Below are 22,316 nucleotides of genomic sequence, written 5' to 3'. Positions count from 1 at the left end.
GATTTTTTTTCTAAACTGTCTAACATACAGCATATTTCAGATAGGTCTCCATTTTCATTCAGTAGTAAAGGATTCATAGGATACGTCTTTGTCATCCCATCCACCTGGCCATATCCACTTGATGTGTTTGAACATTATAAAATGGTTCAAAGACATCTTTTTACCAATGGGAAATTAACATGCTAACATAAGAGAACAGTAGCAATAAATAGCCTACAGCACAGAACAGAGGCTATAAGGATGGATTCTAAAGCCAGACTAACTGGTACAAAAGAGAACTCTACCACTTCCTAGCTATATCATTATGGACAAGTTACTCAACTCATGTGCCTCAGTTTCCTCATCTACAAATAGAATAATACGAGTATCATCAAAGGTTTGTCGTGGAGAGTTATGTATTGAATTTTTTGACTTGGCACATGATAAGCACTGAATAATCTAATAATGATTGCAACTATATATTGGGAAAGAAAATATTAATAATAATAATTAACACCATATCCTTATGGTCAGGAAGTTAATTATGAACTAACCAGTATTTGTAGATGTTCTCAGATATTATTGAGAAATAATTTCTCTTACTTAGGGTTAAGTTATATACAGGGCTTCTATTCTTGCTACAAAGGCAGTCACATAATTAATCCATTTGGGACAATATCCAAAATTATACATTTAACTTTAAGTATATTTTTTTCTTGTCTTTCTCATATATCTTATATATCCCAGCATAATGTGGATAAGAATTTTAATACATTCTGTAGCTGAGCCATTTGGACTTTTCCTAAAGAATGCACTGGGAGTCTCAGATCTTTAATTGAGACAAACCATATTTAGTGCCAATGAAATAAGTGTGATAACAGCTTGATCATGCAGAGCTTGACATGAAGAAAACACCTGCCTGGTGTTAATAAGATACATGGATTTTAGACAACAGAAAACCAAAGAAAATTTCCACTATGTCTGTCTTGATAAAATACCAACAGAGTTCTCATTTATTTCATTATATTCAAAAATTCATTTGAATTCCTATGAAATGTGAATAGGAAAATCACAGTGATTATGGTCTCATACCAGGTGATAGGTTGTAAAATATTACTGAATTTTTATAAATATGAACATATTTTTAAAGGCAAAGTAAAAGAAAAAGAGAAAATAAAAAATTGTATTGTTCCACATATTCATTGGAAAAGAACAATGATCTGAGGATGAAACTCAAATATCTTACTATGCTTAAATATTAACATATACAACACCTTTTCTCTCAGGGTCCAGAGCCTTGAAATAGAAAAACATTGAAATTTTCTAACAGTTGTCAGATTTTGTATAAGAAAACATCTTTTAAATATCAAAAACATAACTAAGTAGAGCAAATAAAAAATCAAAAACATATTGCTAACATAATTGAAAAATTACAGCTTCCTTTTCTGGGAAATACAAACATCCATCCTCCAACAGGTTGAGACCATCACTAAGTTAAAAAATACTATTCTAGACTCTGATGCAAAATTTGTGCAATATTTATAATACCCCAATATCATAGGCAGTGAATTTTATAGAGAAAATAGTTTAGTGTTTTTGGCATATATTTTTCTAAAACATGTATTAGAACAAACTATATTGTTAGACTATTTTCCATTGCTAATGGATATGTGTGCAAAACTTTAAGGAAGAAATGTTTGGTCCTATTTACTTTATAGTTTTTTAAAAAAAAAAATTAGTGTCTATATCAAAATATAGTTAATTTTCATGTGTAGTCAGCAGTTAGTTGACTGTGATAAATTGGTCCAAAGAAAATATGGATAATTGAAAGTTATGAGTGCAAAATTTTAATTCAATCTTCTGCAATCAAACTTATATTATATCCAACAAAGACTAGAACTGGTAACTAATAGATCAACTGAAGACATTTAAATTTTTATTCCTTTCACCCTTGCAAAGATTTAAACAAATTATTTTGTGATTAGCACTTTACAGTTTATAAGCACTGTCACATATATTCTCATTTTTTTATTGTCTTTCCAATAAAACTCTCTGTAATTCTATAATGTCCTCATTTTATAAGTAAATAAATTAGGGATCAAGCATCATGCTTCTAAGTAAATGCAGGTGATTAACCCTAGAATAATTAACATTCTAGAATTTTAGGCTTTGTTGAATGGATTGCATTGCACCTAGATTGCATTGCACTTCTTTCCCGAAATAACAACTCAAGTCTCCTTAATGCCCAGAGTCCACATCATACTCTTTACTGTTTCCGACTTTTAATTCTTTCTCTTTCTTTTTTGTATTCCCTCTCTGCACCCATCTTGAATGTCCCTCCCACCTTCTCCAGGAAGTCCGCCAGCCCCTGCTGCTCTTAAGGAATACAACCTTTACACAGATTGGTTTGAGAGTTCTAAGTGCATCATTTATGTACATTCAAATTCTGCTACTAGACTGTGAGCTCAGGAGAAAACAGAGACCAAGTTTCATATTTCTTTGAAACTCATTTACAGGAACCTAGTATTGGATATATATGTAGTAAATGCTTGATAAATAAAATATTTGGTTATTATTTAATCTACCCAGTGGAGTGAGTATTGAAACATAACTCATCTTGCTGTATTTGTATTTCCATGCATGTGGCTTGTAATTGAACCTATATAATTACTAATTGTAGTTGAGTTCAGTGTGTTTTTTTCCAATATGCTCATACATTAGTTGACCCTACCATTGATTTCTAACGGTCAGTGAAGTCCAAGCCTGTGGCCTGGGAATGAAATCAACCACACTGCCTGATGGATTCCCTGAATAGGGCAGGCATGTGGCTCATATATCAGAACTGAGAACCAGAACAGGAAATGTTATATTGTGATTGCTTTTCTATAAGAATTACATTAGCATCACCCATTCTGCTAGTCATAATTTCTCAAAAGATCAGGGATTTCCTGTGGTACACAGCATATGAAAATGTATTCCATTTTATGTAATGATATAAATGTAATGTAAATGTATATGCTGTCAATCAAGCATATTATCCATACAAACTTAATTTTTAAGAATGTAAATTTTATGTGAAAATAGTACACTTGAACATCTCTGCCTTTTAAAAAATGTATAGCATTGTATGACAATTTGCTTTTTCTGAAATATAAACATTCTGTTTGACAAATAACTCCTTTTGTTCATATTTTAAGGTGAATTTGGAGAAGTCTGTAGTGGGCGTTTGAAGACACCAGGGAAAAGAGAGATCCCAGTTGCTATTAAAACTTTGAAAGGTGGCCATATGGATCGGCAAAGGAGAGATTTTCTAAGAGAAGCCAGCATCATGGGTCAGTTTGACCACCCAAATATCATTCGCCTAGAAGGTGTTGTCACAAAAAGTAAGTTTCTGATTTTCTTCATTATTTCTTTTCTATATCAGTCTGAGATTTTTAAAATTTGATAACAATAGCACAGTCATTAAGAGAATAACAGTTCAGATATCATCGGATATTACCCCTCAGAGACTTGATACTAAGCTGTGACATTATCAGAGTTTGCACTGGTCACCAAATAGCTTCAAAATGGTATTACCTGTAAGCCATTGCTAATTTAACCTGAAGTAATGAATGCAGAGTAAAGCATTATATGTATGTTTTTTCAGTCAAAATTAATGGAAGAAAGTTTCAATATTTTGGATCATTAAGGTAAAATACTACTGTTTAGAAATAAATTTTATTCATCAATAGAGAATGTTTTATCTAGAACAAAACATTTCAACAAAAAGTTTAGTATGGAGACCATCTACATAAATAGCAATAGAAATAAATTGTTAAATTTGATATAAAGTGAAGAAAAGGATTATAGACTCTGAAGTAAAAAATACTGCTTTTACAGAAATAATGGGACCAAGGCCATTCCTTCAAAAGGCAATTTCTAAAATATCCAAAATTAGTCATATACTCAAAGAAACATATTGATATATATTCACTTTTATTTGAATGATAGTTCATAAAATGCAATAATATTTCTTCTTATTTTATTCACTAATGAATTACACATATAAAATCCAACACAGACTGGCATTAAAATTTTCTTGAAAATAATTACAATCTTTGAAAGGGGTATATTCTTTTACAGAATAGAAATTTATTTTTAAACAATTTAAATAAAGTTGAAATTTTATTTCAGATTTAGAAGGAGAAAAGCATAAAAGCTTATTAAAATTGTGTAACTGGCCCTCTTACTAAAATTTCTCATAAGATGTCGAGCAACATGCTGCCCAAAGGCAGCAGATTACATACAGCCATGAAGTTTGGAAGGCAAAAAAGAGATTTTGACAGCAGGAGTTGTAGTGGACTGTTAGTGGGCTTAATGAGGTCTTTTAATATTATGCTCTGTGTAACTCTTCCCCACACTCTGAGCTTTTCCATATGTCTAATTTGGCCAATGAGACATTAGGAAGTGTGAAACAAGTGGAGGCACTTTACATATTATTGCAACACTCCTTCCTAATATGCAGCACTGCAAAGCAGAGGAGTAGTGAGATGCTCCAGTCCGCAGCCACATTGGGAGCTCCCTGCAGAAGCACTGAATGACAGCCTTGTGAGTGAAGCATCTCAGATATTTCAACCACACCCCTAATCCCTATCACCACTGACACCAGATGGCTTCAGCTATAGCCTCCTTTTGGAGCAAAGAAGTTACCCAGCTCAGTCCAGTCAACCCATAATATCATAACAAAAAATAAAATGTTTTTTTTTTAAGCCACTACATTTTTGGACGGCTTGTTACACAGTTGTGGATAACCAAACACATAGACTTTAGTTAGAATTCAGCTCTTGTAATTTAAAATTAGTGCTGTTTCAGGTAAATTATTTTACAATTCTAACCTTTACTTGCACTTCTATAAAATGGGGTGGAAATAACCCATTACCATATTGAATAAAGCACTTCATATCTTCTCTTCTTTGCAGTAAAGCAGTACTTATAGCAAAGGAATACTATAAGAATTAACTGTAAATGTACAATGCAATTAGCATCGTGTGTGACTCATGGTAAGCCTCATTTAACAGGAACCATTATTGGTACTATGTGTATCAGTCATTTTACACAAACATTTTACCATTTTACCTTCACAGCAGCTCTTGTATCAATATCCATATTTTAAAAATGAGAAACTAAGACTCAAACAAGTTAATTAACCCACATAATTAACTGCTAACCCAAAGCAGCAATATTGGTATCAAACAGAAGTCTGTTTAAATGGAAGGGTTTTCTTTTCTCTTTTGCTATGTCGCAGTGAGTCAAAGTTTTAAACTTTAATTACTTTACCTAAAGTAAAGCAATGCTCAGTAGTGCACGCCTGTAATCCCAACGACTTGGGAGGCTGATGCAGGAGGACCACAGGTAATAGAAGCAATCCTAGACAATTGGCAAGACCCTATAATATAAACATTAAAAAAGGGCTTTGGTGTAGCTCAGTGGTAGAGCACTTGCCTAGCATGCATGAGGTCCTGAATTCAATCCCTAGAACTGCAACAATAATAATAGTAATAATTAAATAGATAACAATCTGAATTAAATAACAGTGATTTTCAAAATAGGAAACATATGCCTTAAATTAATCCTAAAAGGAAAATTAGGAAAGAGCCTGCTATGTATGATACCCAGTGAAGAATCAAATCTAAATGAGAGAAACTGAGAGACAAAGAAATAAATGTTAATTATTTCATTTATATTTTCTGACTTCCTCATCATTAATTTAGCTTCACCATGTCATGTTATTTCTTCTGTTTTATATGGCAATCAGAGGATAATTGTGCAAGAAAAATATAATTTTGAAATTGAGTTATGAATCTTTGGAGTGTATTTAACATAACAATTTAATGTCAAAGTCTTTTTATATGTGATTACACATGAGATATATTGAAATAAGTGTTCAACAAAAAAATTGAAGATAAAAAAAAATCAGATCTGTATTTTTGATAAGTCAAATTATATGTCTTTTTCATGTATTCCCATGTTTTTACTTACATATTCTCATATATATGTAAATTAGGGCCTATGATAAGGAAAAAGATGTATAGACCTATGAAATGTAGGATTATAAAACCTAAATCATCTGAATAGATTTAATATGATAATCTGTGACATCTGTCTCCCAGTTTGAAATAGTTTATTTCATATAAACATCCAAACAAGGAGTACAGTGATTACATCTTTAACAATCTTATCCAAAAATGAGACCGGTGACCTGTACTTAGTTAAATTTATGTGATCCATGAGTCAAAATCCTTGTCACATTTCTTTAAGCAAAAAAGGAAATAAAATCCCATTTATATAATAAACTGAGAAAGGATAGATTTAGTATGCTCTTGAGCAATAATCACCGTTATAATTTTAACTTGTAAGAGTGAGCCCCATGTATGAGTGGTGTGGTGCTGCCAGGGTGGGTGGTGAGAACAGAGAAAGAAATAATTCCCGCAAAGATAAGTGGGCATGTTTACACTGTTATCATCTTGCCTCGAGGGCTATGGATTTGCTAGGAGAAAGGCAATAAATAAATGAATGAATGCCTCATTCCCATAAATACATGATAATTGTTCCAAGATTGCCCTTAAGTAGCTAAGAGATAGCTAGCAATTAATGCTCCCTGAAGATCACCCCATTACATAAAAGATAATACTGATGAAGATGAAGATGCAGTGTAGGTTTACAAGGGCATATTTGTAGAGTATCCCAGGGCCCCAGAAACAAATGCATAGACTCTCCATTAAAAGTAATGCAAAATTATAGATCAAAATCTTCATAAAATCATTTTATAAATTCTTAATATGTAATCTTTAATCTTGTAGTTTTTTTTTCTGAGAGATATGTATTATAAAGTTCTTGGGAATGCTTTTCTTTCCTTTCATATTTGTGCATATAACTGCTTTTATTTTAGATGCGAAGGTTAAATGTTTAAAAGCTGTATTATTCAAAAGTGTTTCTGATAAAATTTGAACCTATTTATATGATACACATCACAATTTCATTAACGTTAAGATACACCTGATATAAAAAGAGATTAATCAGCCTATAACTATGTGCTTAGAATGTACCTTTTCTCCAAGAAGCAGATAAAAGTCATCAATTAGATGACAGACTTTTAGCCATAAGTAGCATAAATAGTAGCAATTCATAACAGATAATGTATACACCAGTGTCATTAACTATATAACTCACAAAAAAAGAGCTACCCTTCTTAAAAAAATCAGAATTGCAGCACAACAATGAAGAAATTCAATACAATAACTACACTTCAGGAGACTGGGCCCTGCCATTTGAATTCATGATGGTGGAAGAACCAAAAAGAAAAACAATGGATAGTAGCAACTATATTTAGGTATATAATTATATCTCAACTAAATCGTAACTCCAGTAAGAAGCAATAAAAGCAAATCAGGATAACATACAAATTCTTAAACATAACTTCATTTCACCATATGACCTTCACAGTATTAAAGGTACAATAAAAAGTTCTGAACCTGCTCAAATCCTCTTTAATTACTCAAGATTACTGTGACTTCCCTCCAGGGAGTTTGGGGGGCCACATGGAACATAACTAGAAAAATAAATTAAAGCTAGTCAAATACCTTGTAGTAAATGCATAAGAACTGCTTCTTCTAACTGATGACTTTTATCTTGTAGTCTGCTTATGAAATAATAGACATTTCCCAAGATTTCCACTATTACTTTTGCCACTGATATATCTTCTTCTCTGCCTCGTTATATTCAGACAAGTCGTATGACCTCTTTAGGCCTCATTTTATTCCTTTGTACAAAAGACGAAAAAGTGCAGATTAGACTAGAATCCGATAAAGGTCACATCTAGGTCTAATATTTTGCGATTCCTTTCCTTTGACAAAAGAAGAGAGTCATGAAATGTTGGTGCAGAAAATTTATGCCAGTGATAACTTATCACCCCAACTTTATTATAACTTCAGATTCAAAGTGATGATTCAAAGAGATAGAAAAGGAAGAAATGAGAAGTACCTATATTAAAAATTTTGAGTTATAATCTGTAAGGTAGAAAGTTTAAGGGTAAAAATTTCCCATGAGGAAAATCAGAGTTTGGAAACTGTATTAGCTCTCCATCTTCAATGGTTTAGACCTGGAATGTCTCCTAAATCCTCATACATTGAAGTCTTGGTCCATAATGCAACAATATCCAGGGTTGGGGTTTTGGAGGAAGCGAAAGGATCTTTAGGGATGTAATCTTTTCAGTGGATTAATCCATTTTATGGATTAATAATTTGAATGCACTACAGGAAATAGGTAGAAACTGTATGCAGGTGGGGGCATGGTTGAAGAAGGTGGATCACTGGGGGACTATATATTATGTCCCTGGACTCTTCTTCAAGCCTCTCTTCCTCACTGCCCTGAGCTGAGCAGCTTTCCTCTGTCACATGATTCTGGTATGATGTTCTTCTGCACTTCAGTCTAAAAGCAATGGAACCAGCCAACCTTGAAATGAAACCTCTGAAACCATGAGCCAAAAACAAACAAACAAAAAACACCTTTCCTCCTAAGTTGCTTATGTTAAGTATTTTGATTGAAACAATGAAAATCTGACCAACACAGAAACAATCATTATAACAAAATACCTGAGGTTATTAACTTATAAAATAAAAGGTTTATCTTGGCACATAGTTTTGTAAGTTCCAGTTGTGATTGATCACTTCCTTTGTTCTCTTTTGGGTCTGTGATAGGGCAGCACATCCTGCTAGGAGCACGTGGCAGAGCAGAACTACTTACCTCAAGGCCAGGGAACAAAAGAGAAAGGAGTCAGGGACCTTCAGTCCCCTCAGAGGGCACACCCTAATGGCCTAGGGACCTGGCACTAGGTTCTATTACCTCCTAATAATGTTACCCCAGAGACCAAGTCTTTGACGTTGGGGGATTAATGAACATCCAAATTGTAGCAGATATATAGTATAAATCATAAGTGGTTAAAATGTTCTGTAAATCTGTTTCTAGTAACAGACATTAGATATTTGTTTGTTTTTTCCTGTGATTTGGATGCTCTGAAGGGTTTTCCAAGAAACATTTGCTTAGGACCGCTGCTCATCAGGCACTATTATTGATTAAAACCTAGAGATATAGAAAAGAGACCAACTAAGATCAGAACAGGGAAGAAGAGCATGAGGAAAAGATTAACATTAAACAGAGACTAGTGGGGGGAGAGAAAGGGAGAGAGAAGGGAAACTATGGAAATGGAAGGAGACCCTCATTGTTACACAAAGTTACATATAAGAGTTTGTGAGGGGAAAGGGGAAAAAAAAAAAAAACAAGGGAGAGAATTAAAACAACAGCAGATGGGGTAGAGAGGGAAGATGAGAGGGAAGGGGAGGGGGCATAGTAGGGGATAGGAAAGGTAGCAGAATACAACAGTCACTAATATGGTATTATGTAAAAATGTGAATGTGTAACCGATGTGATTCTGCAACTTGTATTTGGGGTAAAAAATGGGAGTTCATAACCCACTTGAATCAAATGTATGGAAGATGATATGTCATGAGCTGTGTAATGTTTTGAACAACCAATAAAAAAAAAAAAAAAAAGAAAAAAAAAAAAGAAAAGAAGCGACCAGTGCTCTTGAGAAGCTCATTTGTTGGTGAGAGTCTACTGAGGCCAGTATTTCCCGATGCAGTGTAGCATATGCCATTTGGGATGAAATTATTCATTCATTAATTCATTAAATATTTACTGAGTTCTCATTCTTCTAGTCACTGTTAATACAATAATGAAAAAGAAATATCCACTAGAGGAGACAAAAAGAATTATGAATATATAAATATCATTTTAGGTAAAAAGCAAAAACTGAATTCAGTAAAGGAACCAGACTTAGGTGTGATAGGAGAGTATTCCAGGCAGAGGAAACAACTAGTTCTAAGCCTTTGTGCTAAGAAAAAGAATTTGGTTTGTTAGGGAAACATCAAATAAGCTGGAGAAAAGTAATGACAGTGTAGGTTACATAATGGAATAAAAAAGTACCAGCAGAGAAAATTATAAGGAGGTTAGTACAATAATCCAGTTGAAGAGTAATGAGAAAGTAGGTTAAATAAATATAAAAATATAAAAAGAAAGGAATAGATTTGAGAACTATTTCTAAGGTTAAGAGACTTTAGTGACTATTTGATAGTATAGGGGGAATGAGAGAGGAAGAGATGTTTTTAAATGACTCCCAAGTTTATGGTTTCTATAAGAAAGTATATTGGAAATTCTGTTGAGAGAACAGATTTAGAGATAAAATGATCTTTTCTGATTTGGACATGTTAAGTTTGAGGTGCCTGAGGTTTCCAGAATGCCCCTCAGGCCTGGTTGGGAGTCTAGGCTTTAGGTGCAAGTGAAAGAGTACTCAACAGATAGGGGATGGTTGGTGGTTGAAGCCAGGGGAAGGATGCAATTACCCAGAAGGTGGAGGAGAGCCAGTACTAAGAGGCATGCTGAAGAAGAGAAGTTCATGAAATGAAAGATGGAAGAGCAACCTGAAAGAGGAAGGACAGGTTTCCAATGATGAGAGAAAGGTCAATAGAATAAAGTGAACTGGGTAGCCACATGTAATAAGGATTGAAAAGCATCCTTTGGGTAGAGTAATCAGTAGGGCACTGTCCATCAAGCTCATTGAGAGGGCACAGGATACATTGCAGTGTGGCATAGAGCAAGACATGTGAACACTGCAATGGAACTGGTAGCTTTTGAAATGAAAATCAGATACTGTTGATTGTTTAAATTTCAGATATTGAACATTCTTTATTTATTCATTCAAGTGGTACTTATTAAGTACTGAGCTGCCATGTGCTCAGCTCTTCTCCAAGCATTAAATATTCAACAGTGAATAGGAAGTCCCGAGTCTGGTTTCTCTAGGTCTGCCTTCTCTGATTTCATTCATCTTGAATCCCAGATTGCATTTATTCTGAACGACAAAGATATTGCCAAATTTATTCTTATTTCTCCTATATTTCCTTTCCTTTTCTAAACCCCTGAGGAGATGAGATAAAAAGTATCTTAACCAGGTACAGAGTCAGATAACTGTGATATGAAGACTGTGGTCTCTGGAAGACTCACCTTCTTAGCTTCTTCTGTAGTTAACAGCTGCTTTTTTCCCCCTGTGACTTAATAAGTAAGATTACCTCGCGAAGGGGTGCATAGAGGGCTAAGGTGTTATTAAAAGTTTGAAATAATTCCTGGGATGTATATGAAAGAGAACTGACCAGGAACTGAGGAGGAAAGATTATGAGTATCTGTTTTAGTTAGCTTTTTTGATGCTTTGACCAAAAGGACTGACAAGAACAACATAGATTAGGAAAAGTTTATTTTGGTTAACAATTTTAAGAGGTCTCAGTTCATACATGGTCAATTTCATTGCTCTGAGCCTGGACTGAGGCAGAACATTATGGCATAAGCGTGTAGCAGAAGAAAGCAACTGAGAACATGGCAATAGGAAGCAAAGAGAACTCTGCTCACCAGGGACAAAATATATACCCCAATGGCATGCCCCCAGTGACCTACTTCTCCCATCATACCCTACCCACCTAGAATTAAGTCTCAGTCAATTCATATCAGTGGATTAATCAGTGATTGCATTACACCTTTATAATCTGAAAAATTTTGCACTGTCTCATACATGAAATTTTGGGCAACACTTGAAATCTGAATCATAATAGCATCTCTGAGCAGTCAGGGACCTGGAGATATTGACAAAACTTGCTGCCCTCTTATCAATGAGGGAATCGGGGATGAAATAAAAGTGGGAAGGGGTGAAACCCATCAGAAGAGAGGCACACCCCCCCCCAAAAAAAGATGTTTTTCTGTACTTTCTCTCTTCTACTAGCCTTAAAGATTTACCCCTTGCTGTTGCTGAAAATAGTGATGAATTATTCTTTTGTAATCTCTGGACTCTCAAGGGATTCATAGAACATTAACTGCAAAGTATCTACTTTTTAGAATTATAATGTATACATATTGATAAACAGAAAACAAACCAAATGTGACTGTAACCGATAATAAAAAGATGACAAAAACCTGGTGGCCCTAGTGTCATACTTTGTTCAAACAGTACTGGGGCTAATTGGGATCACCAGCTTGTTTTCTTTCTGTCAGAGAATATGTCCCTCCTTATAAAAGAGAATAAACCTTTTTTGTATTCAGGAGAAATTTGTTCTTATACCTTCAGTATTGAAGCATTTGAGATTTCTCAAGGTCGTTCACACTAATCACCTCCCTAGATCTACTTCTAACCTGCTCCTTCCTCCTGTGGTTCTCCTTGGGTCCCTAAACCATCCTGCTAATTATTGGGTAGATAGTAATAAGTAGTAACAGTTTAAAAAATCTAATAACAAGTTGTTATGTGTGAAGGTAACACTGTATACTCTAAGAACTAAGAGAGAAAAGGGAATGCAAATGAAATTTTATTCACACATATTTTCTTTTAATACCCCCAAATACAATTGAATGAAGCCATGTAGAGGGTGAAATCTTATTCATTTCAAAAAGGAAAAAAAAAGTCCTTTCACACCATCCATAAGATAAGATTTGTTCTGAGTAAAGAGTGTGATAAATCTGAATTTGGGAAAGACTGTAGATAAACTTGATAAACCCATATAGCAGGCACGAATTTGCATCTATGAATTCAAGAGAATAAAAACCTACCTGCCAGGCTACAGGATTAGACAGTCAGTCATTACTGAGGAACCTTCACCAGGTTCCTAACAGTTTTATGTAGGACTAGATAACAACCAGCCAAGTCTTAATCACTGAAATTTATTATAAGATCCTCTCTATATTATTTCTAGTAAAATTATCCATGAAACTAATAAATGGAAATCTAACAAGGCCCTCACTGAATCATAATTTTTTGGTCCTGGGTATTGAACTCAGGGCCATCCATGGCTCCATGGTAAGGACGTACTATACAAGTAAGCTGAATACCCAGACCCACTTTGATGAACATGGGCACTTTAATACTTGTTGTTTGTTTGTTTGTTTTTGAAAGAGAGAGAGAAAATTTTAATATTTATTTTTTAGTTTTCGGCAGACACAACATCTTTGTTTGCATGTGGTGCTGAAGATAGAACCCAGGCCACACGCATGCCAGGCGAGTGCGCTACCACTTAAGCCACATCCCCAGCCCTTAATACTTGTTTTTGCTGCTGCTGCTGTTGTTGCTTTGTTGTTGCTGGATTGTTATTATGACTTTTCTTAAATGTTTATTTTTATATAATTTCAGATTTACAGAAAATGTTGAAATAGCATAGGTCCTATATAAATTTCAGTAAGTTTCCCTGATTTAAGGACTTTACATAAAAATAAGGCTATTATCAGAACTAAGAAAGTACAGTAGTGTTTATTAAACTATAGAATTCTTTAAAATTTTTATCAGCTTTTCCATTGATGTCTCTTCTTTTCTTCCTGTGCCATGATCGAATCTAAGATCCCACATTATATTTAGTTATCATATCTCAGCATCTTCCAGTCTGTGACAGTTCTTTACTCTTTGTCTTTCATGACCTTGATGCTTTTCAAGAATACTAATCCGATTTTTGTCAAATGTCCTTCAATTTGAGTATGTCTATTGTTATTCATGATTAGATTGTGTTTATGCATTGTTTGGCAGGGGCATCAGAAAGATGTACCCTTCTCACAGCTTTAGATGAGGGAGTAGCTGGTGTCCTCACACCTTATTCTTGAGGGTGGTAACAGATTTCTTGCTTAAGAGGGCATCTCCTAGATCATTCCATTATAAAATTATTTTCCTCTTTTGTTAATAATATGTTATTTGAAGGAGAGAGAATTTAAACTCTGAAAATATCCTGTTCTCCACACATTTTTGTTTACTAAATTTGTCACCTGTTTTAAGTAGATCTTGTTTGCACAGTTCTTATTGTTGAGTTCTAATGTAGGTTTTTCTATTTCTGTCTGTATTTATTAATTGAAATTCTTCTATAGGGAAAAACTACATTTCAGAATCTCAAATAAGTATATATGTATCCTTTGGGATCTGGCTTTGTATGCTCAAAAGAATACACTTGAGATTCATCTGTTTTTATTTTTGCTGAGTTTTATTCCTTTATATACATGCACCATCATTTATTTTTGCATTCAGTGCTTGAAGGACATCCTGGGATGTTTCCAATTTGGTGATTATTAATAAAACTTCTGTGAACATTCATGTACAGGCTTTTATGTAAACATGTATTTACTTAGATCTTGGGTAAATGCCTAGAAGGGGAATGACTGAGTCAGATGGTAAATGTAATATTTAACCTTATAAGAGACCATCAGACTATTTTCCAAATGGGATTTTACATTTTGCATGCCTAACTAGTAATTATGAGAATTTCAGTGTCAGTACATTATTTACAATGCTTGAGATTGTCATTTTAAGAAATTAGCCATTCTGATGCATCTACAGTTGTATCTCATTTTCATTTTAATTTGAATTTTCCTAAGGACTAATCATTTGGAACATCTCTTCATATGTTTATTTGTTCCCATGGGGAGTGTGTCTTCTTTGCCCATTTTTTGAAAATTACATTGTTTCATTTCTTAATATTGTTTTTAAGGTTTATATTTTATGAATATGGTCCTCAGTAAAATGACTTACAGATGTTTGTCCAGTTTGTAGTTTGTCTCTTCATTCTCTAAACAATGTCTTTTGCAGAAGTTTTTTTAAAAATTTTGACCAAATGTAATTCATAATGTTTTTAGTGGACTGTGCATTGGTGTGAATATAAAAAAACCCTACCTAACCCAAAATATTCTCCTCTACTATTCTGTAAAAGATTTATGGTTTAACACTTTACATATAGATCTGTGATCCTTTTTGAATAAAATATATGGTATGGGACAAGATTCTTTTCCAAATTTTGTATTTGGTTTATTTTGATATTATTTATTGAATCAAAATGTTTTTTGAAATATAAAATGATTTTTTTCTCTCTCATTTTAAAATTCTCTGCTTAAAATCTGCTTTTCTTCACCCCAAAGTCAAAATTCAAGCTCCTGAAAATAATAATTCAAGGTTTGGGATGATTGGCCCTTGCTCACAACATATCTTTAGCTTAATCTCCTACTTTTTCTACTGTTTAGTTTATATTCTATTAACAGTTGACCATTAATGACTCATGAAAACACTCTTTCTTACCCAAAATATTTTATCATACTTGGCTCTCTGCTTATAAAATACTTCTTCTTCCCTACCTCTTCACCCGAGCTATTTCTATGAGGGAAGAGCCATTCTATATGAATCACACTTTTTTAATCTCTGATCTGGGTTAGATATCCACATTGCATTTACCAAGTAAGATTATAATTACTGTGTACATGCATGACCCAAACATATGATGTTTTCTTCGCCCTCATCCCCACATCAGGTTTTGAGTAGCTTTCTCATATGCCCCTTGGATTATTCTTGTACATTACCACCAGCCTGTTAACTGAAACAGCACAACATGTACCTTATCTTTGTCCCCTGTTGGACCTCTATCTCACCTACATACTGCCCACCACAACCCTTATAAAAGCTTCATACAATTGCACTGACCCTCAGTAAAACAAAACTATATCTGTCATTTCTGGATTTATCCGGAGGCTTCAGGATCCCATAGTTTTGCTGGGCTTGTGTGTGTGCTGAGTGAAATGAGATGGGCCTTCTTCAGCCACTCGGTGCTTCAATTTGTCATTTGGATACCAAAGCTGCTCTCATGTACTCAGAGTAGTCAAAATATCTCTGGAACAGATTCATGTGGTTTATGGTGACCCTGATAATGAATCCCTAAACTCATTTTTCCTTTTAGTGTTAATTTTCTATTCTATCTCCCTATTCTCTCAAACTACTCTCTCTAATCTCTAACATATACTCCCCAATATGTATTTTATGTTTATTTACTTTTGAATAGGAGGTCCTGTTAATATTAGAATAGGGGTTTGAGGAGGCCATGGTTGATTAAGTAGAAGCTGTATTTATTGTGTTGTCTAGCACATGATGAAGCACACATTAAACACTAAGTACATAAAGATGAAGGAAAATGTTGAGAGAGTAGAGAAGGGAAAGAAAAGAGAGGAATGCTAAAAAGAAGGGAAGGAAGCAAGAGAATAAAGAAGGAACCTAATTTTTTCAAAGACTTCAAACCTAATTCTCAATTTTAACAATTTCCTATGTTAGTCACATAGTGGAAGTGGAAGCTTTTCTCATAATTGTGTTTCTCTGGGCTTTTGCAATTTCTCCTACCTCTGAACAGTAATCAGATATTAAGTGTGTTTCTCCTCTAAAACTTTATCTGTATTACAGTTATTTAGGTACCTGTCTGTTTCTGTTATAGACCAGAATCAACTTAAAAGTAGGAACACTATTAATTCATCTTTATATTCCCCATATTACCTAGTCCAGATCTTGTGTGAACTCAGCCTTAACTTCAGAGTGGATATAGAATACAGTATTGCACTTTTTAGGCATGAGAAATGAAAGTAGGCACACATTAGTCCACTCATGATTGAGATAAAACAACAGAATCATGTGAATTTATTGACATTTTTATTATGTTAACATCAATCATTGCGAGTGTATTTGTTCATTTTCCACCTAGCACAAATGTCACCCAAAGACATTAGTATTTTTTTCTCCATTTCATTCAGATTCAATGGCTGTTTCAGGATTCTTAGCTCTGAATATAATGCATTGACCTTTCCCCTGAACATTAATAAGCATGATTCTTCTGAAATAAGTTCAGTTTTCATCTTGGCATGGCCATATATTACATAGTGCATGCTGTTGTATTTGGTATAGCAATCCATAAGTACAACAAGCTCTATAGCACCTCTGTGACTTTCTCACTATTTCATATACCTAATGACTGAACTATTCCATTACACTGAAATGGAAGTATACAAAAACGCCTTCCATTAGCTACAGTTTCTGGGACTTAATGATTTATTTAATACAGATTTTATCTCATGGCAAGAAATTCCAGAATGTTCCCTGAGGAAGATAGTCTGGATAGGAAGTACAAGGCTGCTAGAGGGACTTAAAGAGTGAGGATGCTTAAAGAGAAAGAATCAAGGGTGAGACTACTGGGATTTCTTAGCTTGTTCCAAAAATAGAGAAAGTAGTTATTTTCTTTAGAGAAGATTTATAATTAATATAGTTATTATTTGCATATTAGCTAAATAAATTTTCTAAACAAAAGCTCCCCTCATGTCAACTTGAATTTTTTTTTTGCTTGAGTGGAAACTGTTCCTAGGTCATGGAGATGCTTAGTAGCAGACTCAGAAAACATTTCACAGCAACTACCTCCAAGAAGAAAATTTCTAAGACTGCATTTATAGAATGTGTTTTCCAACACTCTGTTATGTATCATGGAAAGCTTAAAGTTACTACTTTTAAAGGATGGAAGAAATGAAATAGTTACTATAACAAAATAATGCTTTTCATCCTTTAGCATATTCTCCGGAATTTTGCTATAGGAAAATTCTTAATTGCTGAGGAGGTCTACCTTAATTAAAAGGACCCACTATTTTTACTAATCAATAAATAGAAACTAGCCATAGAGACAGGAAGAATAAAAAAGAAAAAGATTGGTGGAAAAGCTGGTATGAATGGAGCAAAGCCCTTTATTAACAAATTTGAATTCCTTTAAGGGCTTATAAAGAAATTAGTTATAAATTTTATGGAACAAGAAGTATATTTTTGCTTATATTAATGGAACAAAATAGTCTTTTTAAAAATGACATATTTTTACAGATATCATAAGAAAAGTCCACTACAATTTAGAATCTTGATATGTTACTAATGAAAGACAAAATAAAACTTATTCAAAGGCTAACTCAATAGGTAGTAACTAGGGAGAGGTATCATAGTACCTGCTAACTTGTAGTTTCCAAAATTTGTCCATAAAATATTTCTTCACTGATGCATAAATAATATTATCTTGCTAGAGATTATACGTATTCTGATTTTTAAAAGCTATAATTTGTTTCTTTTTAATGTTTTATACCTTTTTTACTTTCATGAATCAAACTTTGTCCTACAAAGCATTGCTTACAGTGGACAGGTTAGATGCAGTTAAGTAAACATTAAAGAATCGGTTAATGGCTTCTTTATCACTCTCTAATACCTTGAATTAAAGAAATCTTTCCTAGACTAATGCAATTGCCTTTTCATTGCTCATCCTCCTTTTACTGTTGTCCCAATTAAAGCCTTTATTCTTTAGCAGCCATTGATCTTTGTAAGAAACAAACAAAACAAAACAAACCTCATTTTGTTTTATTACCCTTTTTACCTAGGAAAAACAAAAACAAAATACAAACTACAAAATTTTTACTTTGCTCTACAACATGATCTGGACCCTGCTCACTTCTCAGCTGTTACTTTCCAGCTCTTTCCCTTCCTAATCCACTATGCCCCACATCAGCTGTGTGGCGCCAACACCCCAGTGATTGCCCACTCAGAGCTGCTGTGTGTTCTCACTGACTGTCAGGGCCTTCCCCATCCTCCCAGGGTGGTTTCTGGGAGTAAGGCTAAAAACCTTGAAAACCCTCCTCTAACTGTAAGAGAGGCTTCTCCTCACACCCAGACCCTCTTTATCATGTATTTTTGTTATTTTTGTTATTCTATGAAATCATATAGGCTTTATCCCTATAGGCTCAGAATATCCCACACCAAGGAAAGTTCCCCACACACAGAAGTAGGCACTCAACAGAGAATGGCTTTATATATGAATGAAACATTTTAAGCAATAATCATTAAAATAATTTCTAGAATTTCCAACTTTACCCATACCTTTATTTTGGAGCATTTCCAAATGCAGATTATTAGACAAAATAAGTCATTCAGTTTTAAAATTAAAAAGAAACTGTAGATCAAAACATAACTATGTTTTATTAAATATTTTCATAGTAGTTCAAATTACATACAATAGGATTCTTTTAAAATAATTATCTAAACCAGACATATAATTAATCTAAATTCCCTGGGACTGGGATTATATAATAAATAATAGAATTATCAAATCCGTCATATGTTGAGAATTATATAGAGAAAGTATTTTCCGTTTAGATAACTTAGACTGTTTTCAAATTAGTTAACAAAAAGAACCTTAAGTAAAAGCTAAAGTATGACATTTTTTAAAAGTAATTAAATTTATGAAGGCTTTTATTGTAAAGCAAGGTGAATTTTTTTTAATTAAAGGGATTTCCAAAATAACAACTTGTCATCAACATAATGATTTTTTTTAGTTTAATATAATTATTTTCTAAATCTAGTTTATTGTCTGAGAAGGAACACACCATGATTAGAATAGTATTTATCTTTGGATTATAATTTTAGAATATTTTTTTTCATTTTTATCTTCGTATTTGTGTACATCATCTAAGTTTCCTCCCAAAAATAAATATTGTGTATTTTGTTTCTAATATGTGATGAAAGATTTATTCATATTAAATTTAGCAGCCTTACCAAATGGCCATTTTAATAGGTTACAATTGTTGAATGTAGGAGTTTACTTATGGTTTCATTTCTAAGAAACTCGATTAGTGGACAAGCAGCCAAACTCACAAATATGCATATATTCATACTTTTGTTATAACTGATTCCATGAAACAATTGAAACATCTTGGCAAATAAAATAGAAAATTAATCATAGACATAAATCCAAGTCACACTAATTTAAAGAAAAGCAAAAACAATTTTGTGGGTCACATATTTTGAAAGTCCAAGAGTTAGTTATTCAGTGACAGCTATATCTAGGGACTAAAGTAACAGTAAAATTACATACATATACACAAAAGTTGACCTCTATGCTTCTTCCTATAACATCCTTGGTTCCTTTTCAGGCAGATCCTTTCCATTTATTGGGGGAAAAAGACAAGTCTCTGTAGATCTAGTGACTAACATGTCCCTAATTGGGCCACATGCTCATCTTTGGTGTAATCACTATGTGCAAGTAAATGAAGTGCTCTGTCCAGGCCAGGTCATAAATCTCCCCTATGTAGGTAGAGATAGGAATGAGGGGCTTGGAATACATAAGGGGTCTTTTCTAAATGTAAATAGAGGACTCACCACAAACTATTCCTTTCATAACAAAGCAACTGGAATCTACTATATGGGTTTCAAAAACGTCTCTGGAAAATTTGGTTTAATAGTTACAATCAAACCTTTTTATATTTGTGTGTATATATAGAGATAGATAGAAAGATATATTTTCATAATTATATGTAGATAGTACATTACCAGCTTTGCAGAATGATTCACAAAATAAGAGGATGAGAAATCAAACATTTTAAGAAAACATATATCAGCCAGTAACAACTTGATATGACCATGGTTAAATTATTTATTAATAAATTTAAATATAATAAATGTATTATATTTTCTTTCAATAGCTGCTTATAAAAGGAGGTAAGACTAATTTATATTTGAATAAAACAAAAACAAATCTTAAACTTGTATTTAAAGCTTATTATTAAATATAAAATATTATCATCTCTCTTTGAACCACTCCTGTCTCCTAGGTTAATGCCTATTAATTATCCAGAGACAGCTTTTCTATAAATGTATGTAGACATGTCTATCTACACTTCTCTATATTATTTTTCAAACAGAAATGGAATCATCGTATACAGATAAGTTGCAAATTTCTTTATATTGTTTTTAGTTGTAGATGGACACAATATCTTTATTTTTATTTATGCATTTATTTATTTTTATGTGGTGCTAAGGATTGAACTCAGGAACTCATGTGTACAAGGCAAGTGCTTTACCACTGAGCTACAATCCCAGCCTTGCAATTTTTTAAATTTAGCAATTATTGTTTTGGGTATGACTATGAGTAAATTGACAACTAGAAGCATGCTGGTGTAAAATAAAATGAAAATGTCCTTCTCACACAAATATTTAGATAGGTTTTTTTTTTTTTTCAGGGCTGGGGACCAAACCCAGGGCCTTGCCCAATGCTAGGCAAAAGCTCGAACTCTGAGCCAAACTCCTCCCCCAGAGATCTCTGATGATTCTGGGATCATCTGGGAGCCTGGTTCCTTCTCACTTTCTAGCTTCCTAACCATGGGACTTCATAGTCTTAGATGTTGCCTTAATTCTGTTTCTCTCTCTCTCTAGCAGGAGGGCTGCTGGCTGGTTACAGATACTATTATATTGTGTGTTGTTTGCATGTACGAACATGTAACAACAAATCTCATCAGTATGTTCAACTATAATGCACAATAAATAATGTGAGGAATTCAATTTTGAAAATAATAAAAATACAAAGAACAATTATGCTAAGAACTGCTACAAGGGAAACTGGCAAATGTAGTCTCACTCTGGTGGTCCTGTCATTTGTATTAATCATGCCTTTTTTATTTTCTGATATTTTGATATCTGGACTTGCTGATCATGGAGAGACTACCCATTCCAGAGATATCCAATTCCTAGAGATAACAGAGGACTCACCACAACTGTTCCTTTCATCTGTAAGCCAACCAATCCCAAATCCATCTTGTCTCCTACCTCCTTCATTGAGCCTTTAAGTGCCAAGCTATTATGCCCCTAGCCTAATCATCCCAGGGTCAGATATGAGACAATTAGGGACATCCCCTAAGCCCAGAGCCCACTGAAATTATTCGAACTATTTAATCTTAACTCACTTAACCTTCTTGCCTCTAGCCTCACCTCCCTCACCTCTTCCTCCCTGAGAAAACCACAATAAATTGGGTTTTGCTCACATTTGCCCCCATAGCTTGTATCTCCTGACCAACTTCATTCTATGGCCTTGCATAATGTACAGTGCCTCTGCTTTCACGTATCAGTGAAGAGAAAATCTTCTTCCTTCATAACTATCATTTTACAGTCTCTGTGTCTTATTATACCTGATCAAAACAATTCCTAGGTACATTTTAAATATTACAAGGTACTGATAATGGTTATACAACTCCATGCATATAATAAAAACCAGAACTAAAAACTCCTTAAAAGAATGAGGTAATTATATCTCAAGTTTTTAGAACATAAAACAACATGTTCTGTTATGATAGAAAGAAGATATAATGGATATTGTAGAGGATCGCCTATGCTGCAATAGTATTTTTGTTTTTACACATGAATACATAAAAATACCTTTTTTTTCCTTTTTTGTATCTTCCCTGTATTATAAGGGTGTGCTATTTTTTTTTAGTCTTTCACCTTGTTCTGAACTATGCTATAATTTGCATCCAATTAAGTTCCAAAAGTGTAATTTTGAGCCTATGGGCATATGACCTTCTTCAAAAATTCTACCAATTGTTTTCCAAAACATTGAAACAATTTAGAATCCTCTTAAAAG

General features: G+C 33.6%; 1 protein-coding gene across 1 annotated transcript in view; it reads left to right on the top strand.

Moving 5' to 3' along the window:
* Positions 1 to 22,316, top strand: part of Epha6 (EPH receptor A6) — an 800,746-nt gene that overhangs the window by 593,566 nt on the left and 184,864 nt on the right. Inside the window, exon 11 of the mRNA XM_048803856.1 lies at positions 3,177 to 3,362. Within this exon, the coding sequence (XP_048659813.1) occupies positions 3,177 to 3,362 (186 nt within the window). The remainder of the gene's footprint in view (positions 1 to 3,176; positions 3,363 to 22,316) is intronic.

This window comes from Marmota marmota, unplaced genomic scaffold (assembly GCF_001458135.2).
Source record: "Marmota marmota marmota unplaced genomic scaffold, marMar, whole genome shotgun sequence".
In the NCBI taxonomy this organism is placed as follows: Eukaryota; Metazoa; Chordata; class Mammalia; order Rodentia; family Sciuridae; genus Marmota; species Marmota marmota.
Note: the sequence above shows the minus strand (reverse complement) of the source record. Positions and strands in the feature narration are given on the sequence as shown.